This window comes from Conger conger, chromosome 8, assembly GCF_963514075.1.
Source record: "Conger conger chromosome 8, fConCon1.1, whole genome shotgun sequence".
Lineage (NCBI taxonomy): Eukaryota > Metazoa > Chordata > Actinopteri > Anguilliformes > Congridae > Conger > Conger conger.
The window spans coordinates 34,881,070-34,901,843 of NC_083767.1; the positions used below are offsets into that span (position 1 = coordinate 34,881,070).

The 20,774-nt window shown below is 43.4% G+C and overlaps 1 protein-coding gene across 5 annotated transcripts in view; it reads right to left on the reverse strand.

Moving 5' to 3' along the window:
- LOC133134689 (protein phosphatase 3 catalytic subunit alpha) overlaps nt 1–20,774 on the reverse strand; it is a 130,619-nt gene that overhangs the window by 20,934 nt on the left and 88,911 nt on the right. For all 5 annotated transcript variants that reach the window (XM_061250977.1, XM_061250975.1, XM_061250976.1 and 2 more), the window contains exons 3-8: nt 16,809–16,933; nt 16,235–16,346; nt 15,532–15,677; nt 12,841–12,980; nt 8,412–8,489; nt 6,862–6,956 (exon numbers count right to left, since the gene is read on the reverse strand). In XM_061250977.1, the coding sequence (XP_061106961.1) occupies nt 6,862–6,956; nt 8,412–8,489; nt 12,841–12,980; nt 15,532–15,677; nt 16,235–16,346; nt 16,809–16,933 (696 nt within the window). The remainder of the gene's footprint in view (nt 1–6,861; nt 6,957–8,411; nt 8,490–12,840; nt 12,981–15,531; nt 15,678–16,234; nt 16,347–16,808; nt 16,934–20,774) is intronic.

The window sequence follows — 20,774 nt, forward strand, 5'->3', positions numbered from 1 at the left end:
TCCCCAGGCCTTCAGTCAATACATGAAGCATGAGGGCAATCCAGTGGTGATCCCCTACCCTGCCTCAGGGAATGCTGGGAGCTGTAGTTTTAAGCTGGAGGCAGAACACTATAGTGGAGGCTCATGTGCCAGATGCTCTTTGAAGTGTCCAGCACTGAAAGAAACTGCCCAAAACAAGAGTGGAGATTCTCAGCTTTTATTAAATACATTTTGGTTTCAACATTTGGTAATTACAGCCCCCCCTCCCTCTCCCCATTTCAATGTTTGGGACAAATTAACATAATGTCAAATAAAATAGTCATGTTTTGTATTTGGTTGCATATCGATTGCATACCATGACTTCCTGATGTGACCTATCAACATCATCAGAGTCTGGATACCATATTTTCAGGTTGTTGTACAACCCAGGTAGGCAAAATGGTTTGGCCCCACAATGGCCCAAATCCAGCAGGTCAGAAGAAAAAACTCACTCAAATAAGAAGTAAGTATATCTTGCCAAACCCGCCCCAGAAGCGACCCAAGTACACTGGTCTGGGTCCGGCTGCTGAAACTGAACCAGCATTGCCAGCATAGGGCCATAATCCTCTCAACAAAAATGGCCTATACTAATCTGAGTCTGGGTGCCAAAACCTAACCGACACCGCCAGCATGGGGCTGAAATCACCCCAACAAAACTGCCAGAACTGGCCACAATACAAAACCACATACAGGCCAATTTCATAAAAACAAAAAGGGCCCTTCCCTTTACCAATGCAATATTAGCTTGTTTGTTAAACTGAGTATACACTTACTTAATGTAACACAGAATTTAAAACATTTTTCGCGTTCAGCATAACACTGAATTTCTAGTTGTAATGATTTGCTTTTGATATTTAGATTTTATTGAACATTCAAACTACCTAAATTATTGTCAAGTGCACAATGTATGTTTTATTCATTAAAGACCCCTCCAGATATTTATAAAAGTACTCTGTTTTGAATAATTTGTCTAATGTTTTTTTCCACAAAAAGTTCAATTCATATTTCTTAAAATTACAACTACTCCTTGTCCTTCATTGAAAAATCCAGAATCTATGAATATGCAAATATTTTTCACACTGCTGGATACAATATGTCTCCTACTTCACCGAAAACTCCATTCTCCGTGTATGTGTGGAGGCTTCAAGTTTCCACATCACACTTAGCAGATGAATGAATGAAAAACAGCCTTCTAATGTCAAACTGTGCACATACTATACATCACTCTGCACATACTGTATTTCACACTGAAGCTCAAACATCCAAGTGAAGTAACAATATTTGTGGCATTCCCTCCCCACCCCTGCTTTACCCCATGCCTACCCCCACAACACCCATAAATGTGCTACTTTTAAAAATGTTTTCAGTTAAAAATGACACCATGAATACCTCTTCAAATAATTTATTTTAACAAACAAACAAGTGAACAAAGTGTTACCATTAACATAACAACACTACAAAAAAAATGCCCATGAATGAATCTTACAGCACCCTCCTCAAGCAAGTCGCTGTGAACCTGGAGTGCATCATAAAAGATGGATAGAAAGAGAGAGAAAAGGAGGGCAGATAAATATGTTTGTAAACAGTCAGATAGATAGATATATAGACATACACTCAGTGAGCACTTTCTTAGATATTTATTAGACATATTTATTTGACTTATTGGTGTTTGGCTCCTAAAGCATATCCACTTAGAGTTATGATGCGTTGTGTGTTCAGAGATGCTCTACTGCACACCACTATAATGTGTTGTTATTTGCGTTACTGTCTCCTTCCTGTCAGCATCGACCAGTCTGCACCATCTCCTCTGACATCTCTCATTAACAAAGGGTTTTTGCCCGCAGAACCGCTGCTCATTGGATGTTTTTGTGTTTTCCGCAGAATTCTCTGCAACCCTAGAGACTGTTGTGCGTGAAAATCTCAGGAGATCAGCAGTGTCTGAGATACTCAAACGAACCTGTCTGGCACCAACAATCACTCCACTGTGAAAGTCAGTTGATCATATTTCTCCTATTCTGATATTTGGTCTGAAAAACAACTAAAAATCTTGACCGCGTCTGCGTGCTTGTATGAATTTAGTTGCTGCCACATGATTAAATACTTGCATTAACAAGCTGGTGTACAAGGCTACCTAATAAAAGTGGTCACTGAGTGTATATAGACAGACAGACACATGAAATTAAGACATGAATGGTAAATCTGACAAAAACATTTGGAACACATCTTACTAAGAATCAGATTGTCTCAAGGCCCGCTCTCACCTTCCTCCATCTGTGTCAGATGCAAGCTGCAGCCACCTTTTTATACATTTGTTGATATCCTCATCAGATGCATTTGTAGCACTTGCATTTCGTAGCACAGATTCTAAAAAAAGAGAGAATTTAACAGGGAGGTTAGGCCATTCCAAGAAAATTCTAATTTGACTTTTTTCCAACAGCCCTATATGAGTGTTTCATGAGAGAGGAGGTAGCACAGAGTGATAGACAGCACCAGAGAGTTAACATCAGCTCAGAGCTAATATAAACATTTCAGAGATCATATACCCAATTCAATACTGGTTGTTGTTTTCAAATCTGAGCCAACTGGGTTGCAAATATGAATGTAAAACCCTTCTTTTCATAAAAGATGCATGAGTTTCTCCATTGTAGCCTATGGGGAAAATGAATACTACAATGCACTAGGCACCAAACTAGCTAGCTAGCAACCTCTGGCTCTTCCTGCCTCTCTGGTTCATCATATTTGAAATAACTGTCACTAGCTTGGTGCTTCGCTATTGGGCTATGTCAAATTCAGACCTTGATTCTTATATTCTCATTTGCATTATATGTATAACTGGATTGGAACTATGATTGTACCATTAACCCCCTTTGCGTGATAGACACAGACAGGAGAATCATATTGAAGTAATCGAGCTAGCTCTAGCAAATAACAGCTGTCACTTAGCTGGCTAAATGCTGCTCCTGTTACTGGCCAACTTATTTTAGCTAGACAAATCATGCAACATAGCGAACTACTTTAATATACAGTTAGATATACTTAGATATATAAACACTTGTTCATGACCTAGCTGGCAGTATTCAACTGTCAGGCAACTAGCGTTAGCTATCTTGCTAATTGGAATGATTAACATTATAGTGAGCTAGCTATTATTAGCTATCGAAATGGAAAGCTAGTTTAAGTCTTGTGTTAGCCAAATGATAGAAGTGATAATAATATTTATTTGTCTGAAAGTCACTGATATCACACCGTAAATGATGACTTTGGTTTTCTCATTATATGAGCAGTTTAAGATTTCTTTAGCAAATGAATATTGCTTACCTGTAACGTAGTTTCAGGCCGTCCTGTACTCAAGCCGCGCCAAAATGAAATGTCTTTCCCGGTCTCTGTGCATCGATGCATATGCTTGCGTGATGCCACCCTCTAGACGTAACTGAAAATGTCTATCAGAGCTACGGTAAATCAACGTGCGTTCACATTTCCGATTCGTATTACATTGACTAGAAAACTGGTACTTCATCTAAAACATTGAAATGACAGGAAGCTAGCGAACGTGATTTGCTTTATGCAAATAAAATAACTGCAAAGTACTGTTAATAATGTTTGCAGGTGTTTGCTTCTAGATTAAATTGAATGTAAAAAAAATCTTTATAGATGTATTGTCAGAGTAAAATTTGGCACATCTGCAACATTGGGCAGAATGACTCTCAGCCGAGGTTGGCCCACATCAGAGCAGCCAGAATCAGATGTCATGCTCGGACCGGATCTGGCCCATAATATTTTGCCGAAGCTGGCATTGCGGCAAATGTGCCGCACTTCACCCAGACTCGGCCCAAATATGCTTGCAACCTAAGTGATACAAAAATCTCTTTGCATTCGAATGAATCTCTATGGGAATTGGGGGGAGAGTGTTACTAGAATCAGCGATAAATTATGCTGATACAGTATGGAACACATTTGTTGGCTGAAAGAGATTTTTGTATCACTTGAACAACAACCTGAAAATATGATATCCAGACTCTGGTGATGTTGATAGGTCACAGACTTCAGGAAGTCATGCCATGCACACAGTATGCAACTAAATACAAAACATGACTATTTTATTTGACATCATGTTAATTTGTCTCAAACATTGAAATGCGAGGCTATGTATAAAAGCCACAGTAATTACTAAATGGTCAAACCAATAGGTATAAAATACCCTTTAATAAAAGCTGAGAATCTGACCACGTATTAATTGTTTGATTACAAACAGAGAAAATAAAACATTAATAGGAAAAAGCAGAAAAGGGCAAGGTGTGTCCAAACGTTTGACTGGTACTGGATACACAGATATACTGTATACCATAACTGCTGTCTTAATGCCCCAATATCTGTATAAATGCTGTAACTGTATGTAGAGCCGTCTTAATGACCTAATATATAGCACTGTGCTAACACTCAGAAGTGATCTTTTGCCAGTTTCTCTGGACCAGCCGCAGAAACAAATGTGTTATCAGTTTGATTAATAAGATGGCTGCCTGATTAATGTAAAAGATAAACAAAAGGAAAAAAACCAAACCAAACAGACAAAAGGACTATTAACATTCCCCCTCCCCCTCTCCCTTCGGATTTCCGTCGTGACTGCGGTCAAGAGCGCAAGACGCTCGCCCAAATCCGCTGACTCAGCAAGAAGGGTAATATCTCTTATTCATTGATTTATTTTTCTGCTGACCCATGTAAATAAGATTTCCCCCCGTGCCCTCCTCCCCCACAGTAAAGGCCTGAAGGGGCTTCTTCCAGGCATGCTGCGGTAGTGAAAGATGGTGGCCTCATCAGTGCCTACAGAGCAAGATTGATATCTCTCATTCAGGACTTTGCTCTGAAAGGCCCATCGATCTGAGGCTGTCCAATGGGTTTAATTTAGAGGCACAGAACTTCAATAAATAAACTGTGAAAGTGTCAGAGTGCCAGGACCGGCATAAATCCAACACGTAAACACTTCATGCGCCGGCTACCAAGAAATATGTAATCAGCGCTTAAACTAGAATAAAGTGCAGCTCGCTGCTGCATTACAGCTGAATCTATCTACAACAACCGCACTGTAGGATAGGCGTAATTGCAGCAAAATGATGGAATGTGATTGGTTTATTTCTCTTGTTTGTCACGGGAGCCATTTCAAGTTTTTGCCTTCAAGTGTAGGCCGGACTGGGCAGGAGTTTGATCAGATATTAAAGCGGAAAATGTGAAAAGAATTCTTCAAGAGCGGAAAACGTCTAGAAATCTTGCTTTAGTCATGTGCTTCTCAAAACAGAAAGTAGAAAGTAGAAAAAAACCCAGCAATGTTTAAGTGGAAATGCTGCAATTTATTTAAAGTATTATGCTTTTTTTCAGAAAATAAAAGCAACCTTGAGCTCTTGTTTAACAGCTCTCATCATTTTGCACTGCAGCGTAATAAATTACTTTAATAACTAAGCATACATTTTTCTACAATATCTCTGTGATTTCTTTGTGCTTTTTTTGAAGGGGGTCCCTTTATGCGTTAAATGGTGTGCGTAAGAATGTTTTATAATGTAAGTATGTTATAACGTGGTTCTGAGACATTACCTGCTAGCTGTAATGTGTTTCCAGCTAACACAAAACATGTAACATTGCAGCTACATGATAGCAACATTGTGAGAACTTAGCTGTGTTAGCTAAGTGTAAACACTATGAACCTGGAACATTAGGCTCTATGCAATGCCCTTGGCTCTCCCTCCCCTTCCAGAGCTAGAGGGAGGCAGTTGAGGAGGTACAAAGAGGAGTGAGGAGGTGTTTCTCCTGATTGGAGAGGAATGCTCAGCCCAGTCTCCTACTGTAGGAGCTGGATGCTAAATGAAGGCTAGCCAAGCTCCTTGCTGTAAGGTAGGATCATTAAATGGGGGACTATGCTGATAGATTGCCTTGGCTTAAGACTCATCAGTTTCACTCATCAGAGCCTGAAATGCCATAAGAGAATTTTCAGGTAAGAAATGCTGCATCCCCTAGAGGGAGATTCTGAGTCACCAGAAGACTTTCATTAGCAAAGCACAGCCCGAGAACTTGCATGGACTTCGTATCAGAGTATCAACTTTGTAAATCTCATAATAGCACAAGGTTATGAACCTGACAAGTGTGGCTATAATCTGCAACATTCTGGGATCCACAGCGATTCACTGAACAGACTTGACAGATATACTATAATACGTTCTGGAACTGCTGATGTAGCGCCAAAACACGTTGTTGCAAAAGAAGCTAAACTGTCACGATCACAAGACTGACGAAGAGAAGCGGGACGAGCAGCAGCACTGAATGAGGTCTCTAGCGGAGCGTGCAGAGCAGACCCAGGGGAAGGGCGGAGAGAGAGAGCGTTACTGAGGGAGGCAGGGAGGCTGGTCGTGGTTTAAGAGTTTGCGATCCAGCTCCCAGGCCTACTGAGAGAGATGGCCATATGCATCTGCTGATCACACATACACACACAGACATAAACGCGCAACCACACAGACAAACGCAACCACACACACACAAACACACGCGCACATACACACATACACATACGCACACACATTATATTGGGAGCCATTTTGTAACCGATTAAAAATAGTTACACTGTATCCTGGGCCCCCCTCAGGTCACAGCCTGGGACAAAGCGTCCCAGTTACATATCCCTGCCACACACACATACACACACACGCACACACACACAAACACAAACACAAACACACACACACACACACGCACGCACACACACACACACACACATGTGCACACATACACACGTGCACACACACACACACACACACACACACACACACACACACATACCTACACACACACACAAAGGCTTACCTTTGTTATTGTACACGTCTAGGTAGTTGGGCGCGGAAAAGATGGTGATTAGTGAAGGGAACCCAGTGGTCTGGCTCTTCCTGTACATGCGATATCTGGAATGACAGATCACGGCAGGAGAAATGACAGACTGCGGGCGACAGCCCAAGCCCCGGAACCCAGAACAGCCCACTGATTTACAAATGTCTTTTTAATGGAAAACTCCCCCTTACATTCCTCCTCCTCCGGGCCACGGGAGGCGGCAATGCATACTAATACCCATAATGCACACAGGCTATTTAATCTCAGTAATGGAAGCCGGGCTGCTTGCGCTGACGCCCGCTCCTTACTTTGGAAAAGATATTCCAAGAGACTGCTTCACCATTATGCAGACAGACAGAACCACAGTACTCAGCATAAGGCCTAAGTCGTAATGCCATAAATCATCGCATGCAAATAAAGATGTTTGTTGAGAAAATCCGAGGTGGCAGTTCCCCTTTGTGTGGGTAATCGGAGGAGGGAGGGGAGGGGAGCAATATCTTCATCTTAATGAACTGCTTGTTTCAGGCCTAGCAGAAGAGAGCGGGCAGCTGGGACTCTTAACTGGTTAACTGGCTCTCAAACAGGACCTTTCTCTGAACTGCCCATGTATTTAAAATTGAGGCCCTGCCCCTCCTGCACCATTGGCCTTGGCCAGTTTGTGATTAAGCTTTGCGTTCTGCCCTGTCCCCTTTTACCCACAATTCTTCCTGGCTGATGAACCAGTGGCCCGTGGCCGATTTGTGATCACATTTTGGGTTCCACTCCGCCCCTTTTCCCCAGAATTCCCCATGGCTGATGATACTTATGAGAGTGCCATTTGAATGAACCCCAGGATAATCGGCTGTACCCTATCCAGATGGGTCTTACACATGAATCCATAACATTTAAACATCCGTCCCCTTCTGCTCTGAATGTGGATACTAGGGATAATGGTAAAAACCAAACTGGGGCACTGGGATGTGAGTTTGGGAAATAACTCTGTAAGGATCAAATTCTGTGCAGGAGGTAATTTGCTTTACTTTCTACATTAATGCTTCCACAAAATTAATGTGTTACAGTTACCCCTTTAGAGAAAAACAAGTTCATGACCTTGTTTTGGTCCGGAAATGATAATGTAATATTTGTGTTTACTGAGCTCTTCTACGCAGCTCATCCTACGATTTTTCACGATCCAGTTAAGGTTTTATCTTTTATCTTCCCAATCTATTTTGATTCCCTCTGGAAAACACTGTGAGATAACATGTTTGTAAAATCCACAATACAAAAATACACTGATAAACCTAAAATTTTTACATCAATTTGCAACACGTATTTTTTTTAGGTTTTCTCAAGTGATTTTTTTTATTAACCAAAATTAAGCTCAAAAAATTAAATTGAGAAAAATATTGAAGAAATTGAGGAAATCTACTTCAGGTTCATCCTATGAAACATTGATTGATTCATTGATGCTCAGCCAATGAGCTCCCTTTGAAGCCACACTGGACATTCTCCCCACAGCGTTGTCCCATTGAAAGCTTTGATGGCCTTACCCAGCATCCTGTGCTTCGTGTGCCCGGATCACCGATAACAAGTTATTGTGCTGCAGGAAGTCACAGACGGCAGGGTAGCTGCAGAGGTAGGAGAGGGAACAGTTCAGTACCTCAGAGACCAACCATTACAGCTATTTAGCTGATGCTTTTATCCAAAGCAAGGGGCTAATCCCCCCTGGAGCAATGTGGTTGAGAATTAAGGGCCTGGCTCAATGGCCCACAGCTGCATGGATCTCATTGTGGCGACACCAGGGCTTGAACCACTGACCTTCTGGGTCCCAGTCAAGCGACAGGCTGCCCGAACCAGAACAAGAATGATCGTGTGCCTTCTGTTGTTGGCTAATACATATGTAATAACAATTAATACACATGTTATAATTACACACACATGGATATTCATGAGAGCATGCGTGTGTATGCTGTTGGAGAGATGTGTGTTTGCATGTGTGTGTGTTTGCGAGTGTGTGCATGTGTGTATGTGTGTGTGCATGAAGATAATTATTCTCAGATTCTTCTAGTCACAATGGGTGGAGGAGTACCAACTGAAATCTCCCCTCTGATGAGATCAGACCAGCAATGAAAAAAAAAAAAAATTCCCTGTCACCATTTCAAGGCTGTAAAGTTTCCGGATTTTCCATGCTGTAACCTTTCCTCTACTTTTTCAGTGGAATCGAGCAGAATGTAATTCCCCCAAATTATCTCATTACCCCAGTACTGGGCACAGGGTTTGAGGTCTCCAAGGGTTCATCAAAGCCAGACAATCAAAGGTCCAGACCCAGCCTTGATGGCAGTTCAGATTTAAAATAGTCACATGGCTTTGGTGATCTGCCAGTCTGGGTTTCCGTGGCAACTCTAAGGTATTGTTGCTATGCTCTTCTTTTCATATGCCAGTATCTCTGAAAAAGTGTGATTAAATTAAATAGAACTGAACAACCGTGTAGAAAGGCATGGCTCAGTCAGGCCTGGGTCAAATACGTAATTGTTTTGGATTAAAATACTTTTCAGTGCTCAATTAATCTTGCCTGGTGCAATTAAGCCAACCAAGTGGACCAGAGGGCGGCATTTGCACTTTTTGAGAGTACGTAATTGGTTCCAATACACCAGGCAAGCTCAGTAAAGCGCTGAGCAGTATTTGAATCCAAAACAATGACGTATTTGACCCAGGTCTGGTCTCAGCGGGTGCGTGCAGCTGAGTCATCAGGGTTCGAGCTTCAGATACGGTCATTATCCACTACGACTGGGAATCGGTACCACAGCGACAGTACAAAGCTGGCCTCTTCCCTTGAGATGTAGGCTGGGTTTAAATTATCCACTCTTCCTCACATTATTGCTCCATTAGTTCCTCTCAGCAACGTGCCCCAGGCCACTCAACTGACCACATTCCCCAAAGCCTTTCTCAAAGTGGGTATTGGACATTTGTGCTAAGAATGACAAGGATTAATTTTGTATGTCTATGCATTTTTTTACTGAGGAGCAACACATCTGTAATGAACACCACAGCTTGCTACTACAGAGCTCACAGTCTGGCGTAAACTGGGTCAGATATCTCAGGTCAGGATTCATTAATCAGACCCTGCAAAGCTCTCCATTATTACAGAAGCCTACTGTGCTCAGGCCTGGGTCAAATACATAATTGTTTTGGATTCAAATACTTTTCAGTGCTCGATTGATCTTGCCTGGTGCAACTGAGCCAACCAAGAGTACTGGAGGCTGGGCTTGCACTTTTTGAGAGTATGTCATAGGTTATAATACTCCAGACAAGCTCAGTAAAGCATAAAAAAGTATTTGAATCCAATTATGCAGTTGGCCCAAGTCTGACTGTGTCATCTCTGGTACGGTACGTATCCGATTGCACCGTTTTTCTAAAGTTTCTCCCCACTGTCTTTTCCTAGGATCTGGAAATCACGGTTTTCTGCATAGAGCCTTTCCAGGACTGTAAAAATGCACCAATGACAAGCACATTCTGATTGATTGATTGACTCAACAGACTCCACTGATTGGCCCTGAAGTGTCAGGTGTAGCAAGCAGACCAATCACCTTTCCATATTTTTGGTGGTTTCTAGAAGCATACAAAATTCCCACACAGTGAAGCTCCCTCTTGTGCCATTCAATATACATGCCTATACTGTATGAAAAGGGTCTGAAAGATAGAGAGAACATAGTGTTTTCGAGACCATGTGACATCCTTAGGAATAACAAAAATAAAGCCTTCCACTGGCTAAAATCTCTCGTCAGTGGCTCTCGCTGCATAATTCCTCAGGTAATTATCTAAAACCATTCCCGTGGCCTCGTGCTGATTGCGAAGCCGGCTGTCTGCTTTAAAGATAGGGTCTGTTCCAAACGGCAGTAATTACACGCCTCGACTGAGCCTGTAAAAGAATAGCGAGGGACTCCACAGCTCTGGGAACCGGGTGACGGTACCAAACTTTGAGGTTTTATTTGACGGTCGGACCGTTTACTCTCTGCCGCGTTCTCTCGTAAAAGCCAGTGTGTCAGCGTGTCTGTAAGCGCTAACAGCCGGGTACAGACACGCTCTGGGCCTCATCGTCCGGTGAGTGACATGGCACAGTGACACACACACACACTGCGGAGACACAATCTGACCTCCCCACCTGTAGGGGGCATGAGAGGAAAAGGAAGTGAAAGGAAGGATACAGTAAAACCATTAAAACCTTCAATATATGATACTATACAACAAAACCAATGTTAGGAGTCAGACCCAAGCTGTGCACCGCAACATACTATATATCTGAACTATACTGGGCGGCCTGTAGCGTAGTGGCTAAGGCAAATGACTGGGACACACAGGGTCGGTGGTTCTAATCCCAGTGTAGCCACAATAAGATCCGCACAGCTGTTGGGCCCTTGAGCAAGGCCCTTAACCCTGCATTGCTCCAGGGGAGGATTGTCTCCTGCGTAGTCTAATCAACTGTACGTTGCCCTGGATAAGAGCGTCTGCCAAATGCCAATAATGTAATGTAATGTAACACCAGGGGCATAAATGAGGGAGTATAACAGGGTGGGGGGTGGGAGGTGGGGTGTTTATGTGCGAGAGTGCAGGGAGGCCGAACAGCAAAACAGACACACTACTATTACACACTTACACAATGAGTAAAATCTGTCATGATTTTACAAAGAGCACTAGATTCTTCAAGAACTGCCGCAAGCCCTTTGGCTTTGTTTTCTCCTCCGAGGATAATAAGAGACCATTGTATTCGACAGCAATGCCGTCACACTCGTACCCCGTCTTTCCAATGTTCGGCGGTCAAGATTATTTCCCTTACTTCAGGCAAGTGATGAACAGTCTCCTTGAGGCAACAGGAATACATGAATCCATAAAATGGGGTATAAAAACGTGGAAAAACCTCATGGCAACTGGGAGGGGGAAAATGGAATTCACCAGGGAGATACTGCTGATGCCACCCATCTTTTTCCAATTATATGATATGGATTCATCCATTTATCAACCTATCCTACATTGTGGCCTGGAGGTCACAATGAGAAATCTGTTATACTGGATGCCTATTCACCCAGAATACATTTCCGGTCTGGGAAGTGTACGAGTATCTCCCCCTTACAGCCACTCTTTGCCCATACACGTTTCATAGCCCCCTTATCAACCCACAAAGACATGTTAATGGTTATCTAAAATAACCACTGACACCAGAAGTTGTTTGCGAGCAGCATCCACATATAAATTCAGCGGGCTGTAAAATTCAGAGGGGGCGGGTGTCGGGGGGGGATGAGCAACAATAGACATAAATTATCAGTCGCAGCAACGAAAATCTCCACCGCCCGTTGTGCGAGAACTTTGAAGCGTGGAGCAGAAACCTGTGGAACCAATAACTTATCTTCTTAAGAGATGCCAGTAGTCACCCGCATCGACGCTCCCCCGCCCGAGAATCAGCATGTACTGCACCGCTGCCACCCCCGCCGAGGATAACTTATGGGCTTGTCCGGAGCCTCCGCCCCCGGCACGCGGCCAGATCCATTACGCCAAAGGTCACGAGGGACAACCGCCAACGCCTCACCTTGGCCAGAGGTATATCACCGTCGATCCGTTAAAGACGGCCAAAGGCCAAGCTTGCCCACAGGGGGGACGTTATGGCCACGAGCACCAATTAAGAGACCGACCGAATGTTTACTGCGATAGGGAGGGGAACCGTATTCTCCGGCCTTAATGATTCCACAGATCTTTAGGAGTAATTGATGACGACCGGGAAGAAGCGCAGTCAGATACCAGCTACATCATCGCTAATGTCCGAGGTCACGCAGAAACGGGTAAGTTTCGTATAATCGCCTCTAATTGGAGAACTGACATCCCGCTGCAGTCGGGAGTGTTCTAATGTGGTCGTTTGCAGGGTAGGCGATGAGTGTGCCAGGTGCCCCCCCCACTCCGCGTTGGCATGGTAACGGGAAGCAGTCCTACCTGTAGAAGTAGGAGCAGCCTCGCACGGTGTTGTGGGTAAAGTGTTCCTGGGTCTTCTCGTTCCCGAAATCCTCCAGGGGGTCGGACCACAGGAGATCGCACATGGGGCCGTACGCGGGCGGCTCTCTGAACCGGTCTAACTGGAGGGGGAGAGGACAGACAGGCGGGGGGAAGGTGTTAGGCCTACGTTTCTCAGCTAAGATTTGGTGTGAGTATTTTTTTTTTTTTATGAACAGGTGGTTAAACAAATCCAGTCCGGCAGCCATTGTCAGTCATTCTAGCTTGGAATCAATTCAACACTCGACTGATTCGACTGAGAAATGCAAGTGTTACTTATACATACACAACATTCGTCTCATTAATTCCGATCTTGTGAAAATGCATTTGAGAATTTGTAAATCAATTCTTGGGCTCATCTATACAACGGTTTGAGGTTTGCCTGTGGCGATTTTGTCAGTCTATTGTTGTTTTTGTTACCTTTGTCAACCCCTTAAGTATCACCCCTTTCGTTAATTCAAGCATGAAAATTACATTACCAAAACAAAATGCCTACTATTCTTGAACCCTTTTGACTACAGGCATAATCCTGGTGTCTTCTGAAAGGTAGGGCAGGAGCCAAAAAAATGAGTCTAATAAATACCTAATAAAGTGGTCACAGAGTGTTGGTTCAAATGTATATACATTTATCTTCCATTGGCTTATTCACCCCTGAAGACACAGATTGGTCTAACCCCTACTCTAGAGAGGGGCTCATCCATTATTCTACTAAACCAGAGATCATCAACTCTGGCCCTCGACTCCAAATCTATCTTTTTCTTTTCTCCCCTATAATTACTCTTCACAACTGACTCCCAGGTAAGGGGAGGGTGGAGTTCTCAGCCCTTGAGGACCTTGAGTTGCTGATCCCTGCACTAAACAAAACAAAACAAGCCTGTGTGCCTCCCAAACCCTTTAATGCCACACTCTAAAAGACAAAAACAATCATTTCATCTTCAAACCAAAAACATTCTTGCATGAAAAACATTTATCCTTAAATCTTTCCCCCACAACCCGTCCTGCAATTCCCCATTTGAACAGTGGTTTTGAAGTTATACAAAAGAATAGTGCAATGTGTGTGTTTACTAAAGCTTGTAATTTTAAGGATTAAATAAATGTTTTCTTTGCAAACAGTTTTTCTTCGCTTCTGGAGGAAGGAATAAGTGTAATCACAGAACGGCCCTTAGGGGCCCAGTTCAGGGACAGAAGTACACAGCATCATGCCCAGTGATCTTGACCCTATTCAATTAGAAGGGCTTCATAATTACAGTGGCCAAATCCAATTTGCTTTATTGAATTTGGGGAACTGGGGAGCTTGATTCTTGCGCATTTCATTTTTCTTCTTTTTAATGTCAGAGGGCCAAATCCCACTGGGATCAACACGCCGCCATTCTGTGCCTTCTTTGGCCGGGTTTAATAACCGAGCGCAGTGTTTACAAAGGAAATATTTGTTGGGAAATACACTTCTCAGTGGCCAGCTAAAGGAGAAGATGAAGAGAAGAAGAAATACCCCTCCTCCATATTATACGCTCTCAGAAAAAAGGTTTCTTTGGCTTTGTCTTCATAGAGGAACCCTGTCCAGTTCTTTATGGAACCCTCTATCATAGGTGTGAATAGTGAAGGCTCCCACATAAAGAACCGTTTTTGCCGGAAAAGAACCCTTGAACTAGATAGGGTTCTTCTATGGCAATCATCATGAAATTTGGAGCTTGAATCCAAATCTGGCCCTGGTTTTCTTTTCTCCCAGGTAATTAGCTGAACAATTAGTTCTACCGATTGGCCACACTGTCTTCACACATGACTCCCAGGTAAGGGGAGGGTGGAAAACCAGCAGTTCTCGGACCTTGAGGGTCCTTGAGGGTCCCTGTTCTATGGACTGAAAGGGTTCCTTTGGGAATTTTTTCTGAGTGAATTTACATTCTCATGCGCATTGCCTGGATTTCCATATTTCTCTTTAACGGTTAAAAATCTTAGTCAAATAAATGTTCCAGCAGAATAGAAAATGATGCATGGTTTGTTATTCAATGATCGGACCTGTGATAAAAAAAAGAAATACCTAAAGAAAAAACAAATAAGACTGTGGGCTGGAGCTGCTGCATTTTGCAAATTAGTATTTTCATTCAAATCAAAGGAAAATAACACCACCTCATACTGTAGAAATAAAATCACTTTGGTTTTTAGTGAAAATGTTTTGTCTCCCATCCAGAACAGAATTGAAAGTCGTTAAATTAAACTGGCATTATTGTACAGGCTGATAATCGACTCAAAGTGCGCTTAAATTGATAAAATATTCATAAAAACAGTCAAAATTTGCAGAGAATACAAATATATCAGTTATCACCCACAGAACCATCCAGTTCAGATTAGATTTTGAGTTGAGAATGCGCAGCCCATTATTATAACCTGAGAAGTGGCGCCCCCTAGCAGTATGCAGGGTACACACAATGTGTAGCTCAGCTGTATTAAAAATGTGAAAATCAACTGCCAACAAACGTGTGTCAATGTCTAAGAATGAACACAAATCAAACTCAAATACCTTCATTTCATTAGTTATCGTTCAGGCTTATTGCATTCCACGTACAGCCCGGGATGCCTCTGAGCCTGGGTGTTTCTACTAACAGAGTTTGGAGACTGGTTTTTGGGTGACACACATACTTTCCTTATGTCTTCGAGGTTTGTTATTTCCGGGGACAGTCCTCCATGTACACACAGGAACTGCTGGTTCATGAGGGCAGACAGGGGGAGGCAGTCGAAGGCGTCCATGCAGGCATCGTACACCCTCTCCGAATACTTAATTCTACCTGCCGGGGACAGACAAGCGACATCGTGGCACTCAGCTAATGAGCCAATCGGCTAACGGGCTAACGAGCTAATGGGCCAAGCCAAACACTACTCCCTCACTCGCACAGCGGAACGTACTGTACTTTCTTTTCATCCTTTTTAATTTGCAATAATGGCCTTCTAAAATAAACACCATTGTCAGTAAAAAATAGAAGATCCTTATGTTTTTGGAGGGAGGAGGGTGGGATGTTATTTCACACAGACGTATAATCCAGCAGCAGTGTCTTTGACATGTATAAACATTCACAGGGGCAAAAGCTTAAATCTGACTTCAGTCCCTTCCAGGAAAAAGCTTAACATCTAAGATTACATGCATCTTCAAACTGGGCTCACTCAATATGGAAAATGTAATAAAAAAACTAAAAAAACCCATACATCAGCCTGAGTATCTGTATCCTTTTCATAAACCACACACACACATCAAACACCCACATTATTAGATTACGAGGCATTTCTTTGCACATTAAGACACGTCCATTCCGAACGCACAAGAACACAAGTCAAGAGTCATACTTACATTCCTGCTTAAAGGTGAAATACTCTGTTAAGTGTCTACATTCATGGTTCCCGCGAAGCAGGAACAGTGTTTTGGGATAAAGGATTTTTAAGGCCCATAGGTACAGCACACACTGGAATGAAATGAAACAGCATACAGTCAGCCACACAATGCAATTCACTTGGACAATTCTCGAAAGGTTTTCCCTTGCTTACACTAAACAAATATCTTTGAACGTCTGTCCGAACTGCCACGAGACACACGGTGGTGCCAGAAACTTCCTGAGAGAGGACAGCTCTGCGGACAGCCGATTGATTAATGTGTGCGTGAGAGAAAGTAATCACAGTATGAAGAAAAACATTTTTATTAAAAACAACAAACCACCAGTTTATGCTACTGAGTCTAGGTACGGAATGTGCTGCAAGGCTTCTGGAATGTTCCTTGTGACAGATAATCGCACACGAGCTGGAAAAAAGATACAATCACTTTCCAAAAGAAACGTCAATATTCCGTTTGTGGTTTATTAACTGGGGAAAACAATATGAGACAATGCTGTCAATCGAACAGGGGAGGCAGGAGAAGGGAGCACACTTACTTCGATGCTGAAATACCCTCTGTCCACATAATCGCCTAAAAAAAGGTAGCGTGTGCTGGCTGGAGACCCGCCGACTTCGAAGAGCTTCATCAGGTCGAAGAACTGCCCGTGGATGTCCCCGCAAACTGCAGGGAGCAGACACAGAGAGATGCCTTTCAAACACCGGGACACAGCTACAGGACACTACTTTATTTACAGATATTTCAAACACACACACACATCCCTGCGAACACACATTTTCAAAAGTGAGTAAAATAAAAAAGAACAGTATAGTAGGCTAGTTAAATTGGTGGGGTATATTATTCACCAACACATGCACTTATATGAAACATGAATTTTGCCTGAGATACTGGGGCAAAGAATGGATCCGTCTTTTAACATTTTGCATCGTTTTACTGGTATCTATATTTCAAAAGTTTCTAAAGTATTTCAAAATAAGTCTGCGACTGAAAAAAGAACATACACACATGTATACTATTCTTTATTCTGTGCAAACAGAAGCAACGGATGACCAATGAGAAAGAAGGTTCTGGGAACCTGAGCGAATGAGGGTACAGTTTACGATTAACGACATACTGCATACCGACCAAAAACTGCCCAGTGACTTTAAACTCCACTGCTGCACCCACTGCCTTACACTCATCAGGGGCCGGGCCAGACTGCTGGATGAATAATTAATGAAACAGTATGCTATTACACTGCGCTGTGTGTGTGCAGCCACAGCACTGTGAGTGTGTGTGCATGGGAATATGTGTGTGCACAGCCAAAGCACTGTGTATTTGTGTGTGTGTGTGTGTGTGTGTGTGCACCCATGTTTGAGAGTGTGTATGGGCACAAGAGACTGAGAGTGTATATGTGTATGAGAGACTGAGTGGGTGTGTGTGTGTGTGTGTGAGAGTGCGTACGTGTGTGAGAGTATGCATGTGTGCGTGTGAGAGTGTGTATGGATGTGTGCGCGCACCTGTGTGTGAGAGTGTGTATGTGTGTGTGTATGTGTGTGTGCGCACCTGTGTGTGAGTGTGTATGTGTGTGAGAGTGTATGTATGTGTGTGCACACCTGTGTGTGAGTGTGTATGTGTGTGAGAGTGTATGTATGTGAGAGTGTGTATGCGTGTGTGCGCACCTGTGTGTAAGAGTTTGTATGTGTGTGTGAGTGTGTATGTATGCGTGTGCGCACCTGTGTGTGTGTGTATGTGTGTGAGAGTATATGCGAGAGTGTGCATGCGTGTGTGTGCGCACCTGTGTCTGAGAGTGCGTATGTGTGTGAGAGTGTATGTATGTGTGTGCACACCTGTGTGTGAGTGCGTATGTGTGTGAGAGTGTGTACGTGTGTGAGTGTGTATGTATATGTGTGCGCACCTGTGTGTGAGTGCGTATGTGTGTGAGAGTGTGTATGTGTGTGAGTGTGTATGTATGTGTGTGCGCACCTGTGTGTGAGTGCGTATGTGTGTGAGAATGTGTATGTGTGTGTGAGTGTGTATGTGTGTGAGAGTGTATGTATGTGAGAGTGTGCATGCGTGTGTGTGCGCACCTGTGTCTGAGAGTGCGTATGTGTGTGAGACTGCGGATGGGGTACTAATGGGATCCCAGTGACAGGCAGGGGAGTAAAAAGCACTGAAGTTGTGCTCCACTTAATTCTGCTTACACCCAACGGAGGTGCCTGGGAAAAAAAAAATTGATGGCTACTCTACATGTGTGCGGATCTCTGACAGCGCCGGACACCGTGCCCCGAGTCGCCACGCGCGCATCATTTCCTGCCTGAGGCCAAAAACAAACAAACAAACAAACAAACAAAGGGACCAGCGAGACTCACTTCCAGCCACGAGAATGCAATGCACTCATCGCTCAAATCATAAAACCATAAACGAGCCAAGCTTGCTCCTCTACCGCAGGTAAAGCTTGAGAAAATAACACTTATATTCTCTCTGACTGTAAGTCTTCATTATTTTTTTTTTATCAGTTAATGTCTTTGCAGTGGGTATGCAGATTTAGCACACGCCTCCGGAACTGACAGCTTATAGATGGTAGGTTCTTCTTGAAGCAGACAGGCCAGTTCTTTCCTATTTATTTTGGCATGTTCACTACCTTCTCAAACATTCCTATAATTTTCAATTCAGTCATTTGGCAGATGCTTTTAGCCAGAATGACTTAAAGGAGAGCATTTGACACGGTAAGCAAAGGCCACCAGACATAGAGATAGGCCAAGCTACAGTGAAATAAATGCCACCATTAGGGTGCGTGACTCAAGACCTGCCAGATAAAAAGGATAGTTATTTTCCAAGCAGCACGGTGTCACCGTCTCCACAAAAACACTCTAAAAGACCATTAAAATGTGTCTCACACACACACACACCCTTTGGTCCCTGCACAGCAAGTTCTCCAGGCCTTATTTGCACATAAGAAGTTCACTCCGAACACCACGCAAACCGAAACCATTATGTGAGTCATACGCATCTCCGAAGTGCTAACGGCAGGGTGTCGAAGTACAGGGGAAACAAAACATTGACAATAAAAAATAATAATAACACACAAAGAAATGAGGTCTACGCCATCTTATGCTGTTTATGGCGTTGCGTCACATACTGTATACGGTCACAGCGATCCAGAGAACTTTTGCAGCTGCTTCAAAATACCTTTCGAAATACCCCCCCCCCCCTTTCCCCCCACATAAAGGCAATACTAATAATTCCTTTATGTATTTACACTTGCTTTCCCATTCAAATGTCAGCGCGCACACACTGCAGCCTTTTGCCAGCTAGCCTCTGGACAGCACATCACTCAACCTGTCTGTAGCACCCGCACTCAGCGCTCGCCTTCATTTGGTATTCATAGAACGGTAATTGGATTCTTCGGAAGGGGACTTCGCCCATTACGGCTCAATACTTATTTTCAAGTTTTGATCTTTTAAGCCACAGCCATTTTTACGTAGGACTCGCTTAGACATTACCAGATTAGTTGATGAATGGAGCGCCCTCCAACTGCTATTATCACATACTTTATGGAAATTTCTCTCGGTGCGAACACAATACAGTGTTGTGACGGCACAGCGTATTGAACGCACTCTTGGGCAGTGTCTCAACTCCGGTCCTTGGAAGGTTTTTGCCTCCACTTGCCGGAAGGTTTTTGTTGAAACCAGGAACTCAGACATCTGCTTTAATGACTGAACCAATAAAACAACCAAAACTGATTAGTTAAATCAGGTGTGCGGGTTCCTGGTACAAGAAAAACCTTCAGGCGAGTGGGTCCCGAGGACTGGAGCTAAGAAAGGATCTGTCACCAGAGCTAGATTTGGGCACGAGGGCCAGGCCAGAGTTGATGCATATTATAGCCTTTTTTATCTCTCACATGAATCCAAATATTTGAAGAGGGTGCTCAGCTAGCCCTCTGCTAGTACCGGGCAGTGGTAGAACAGAGAGGAGACATACTCTGAAACAACACTTGAAACTCTGTCTCCTTACAAGACACTTTTCTGCCTGCCATATGTAGTGATCTGGACCCTTTTTCACCTATTTGAGGTGAAATGGAACCGTCTTTAGAAACCCTCGATGGCAAAATGACGACCTGGGCGATAGTGGGGCAGGGACGCTCTCTCTCCCGTTATCGATCGCGTCGGTGAAACGGAACCCGTTTCTCCAGCCACAGTTGCGGGTGGGGGCTGCTTGTGGGTGGGTAATGTAGTCCCCCTGCTCCCCTGCATAAGGTAGATGGTGACTGCTGTAGTAGAGTGGCGCTTATGGGTAATGTAGTCCCATAACCATCTCCAGCTGGAATCAGGGACTTAAGCCCATCAACACCAAGAATCAACTACAATGAAAACTATAACGATAACATTGCGAGCATTCACACTGATGAACGATAACGTTCTGTAAATATCTGCCATTTTGTCCGTGATAGGCTGTCAGTATTTTATCATTCATGCAGCTGGAAAAGATCACTCTGAACGTGATCCTAATGATATTGTATGTT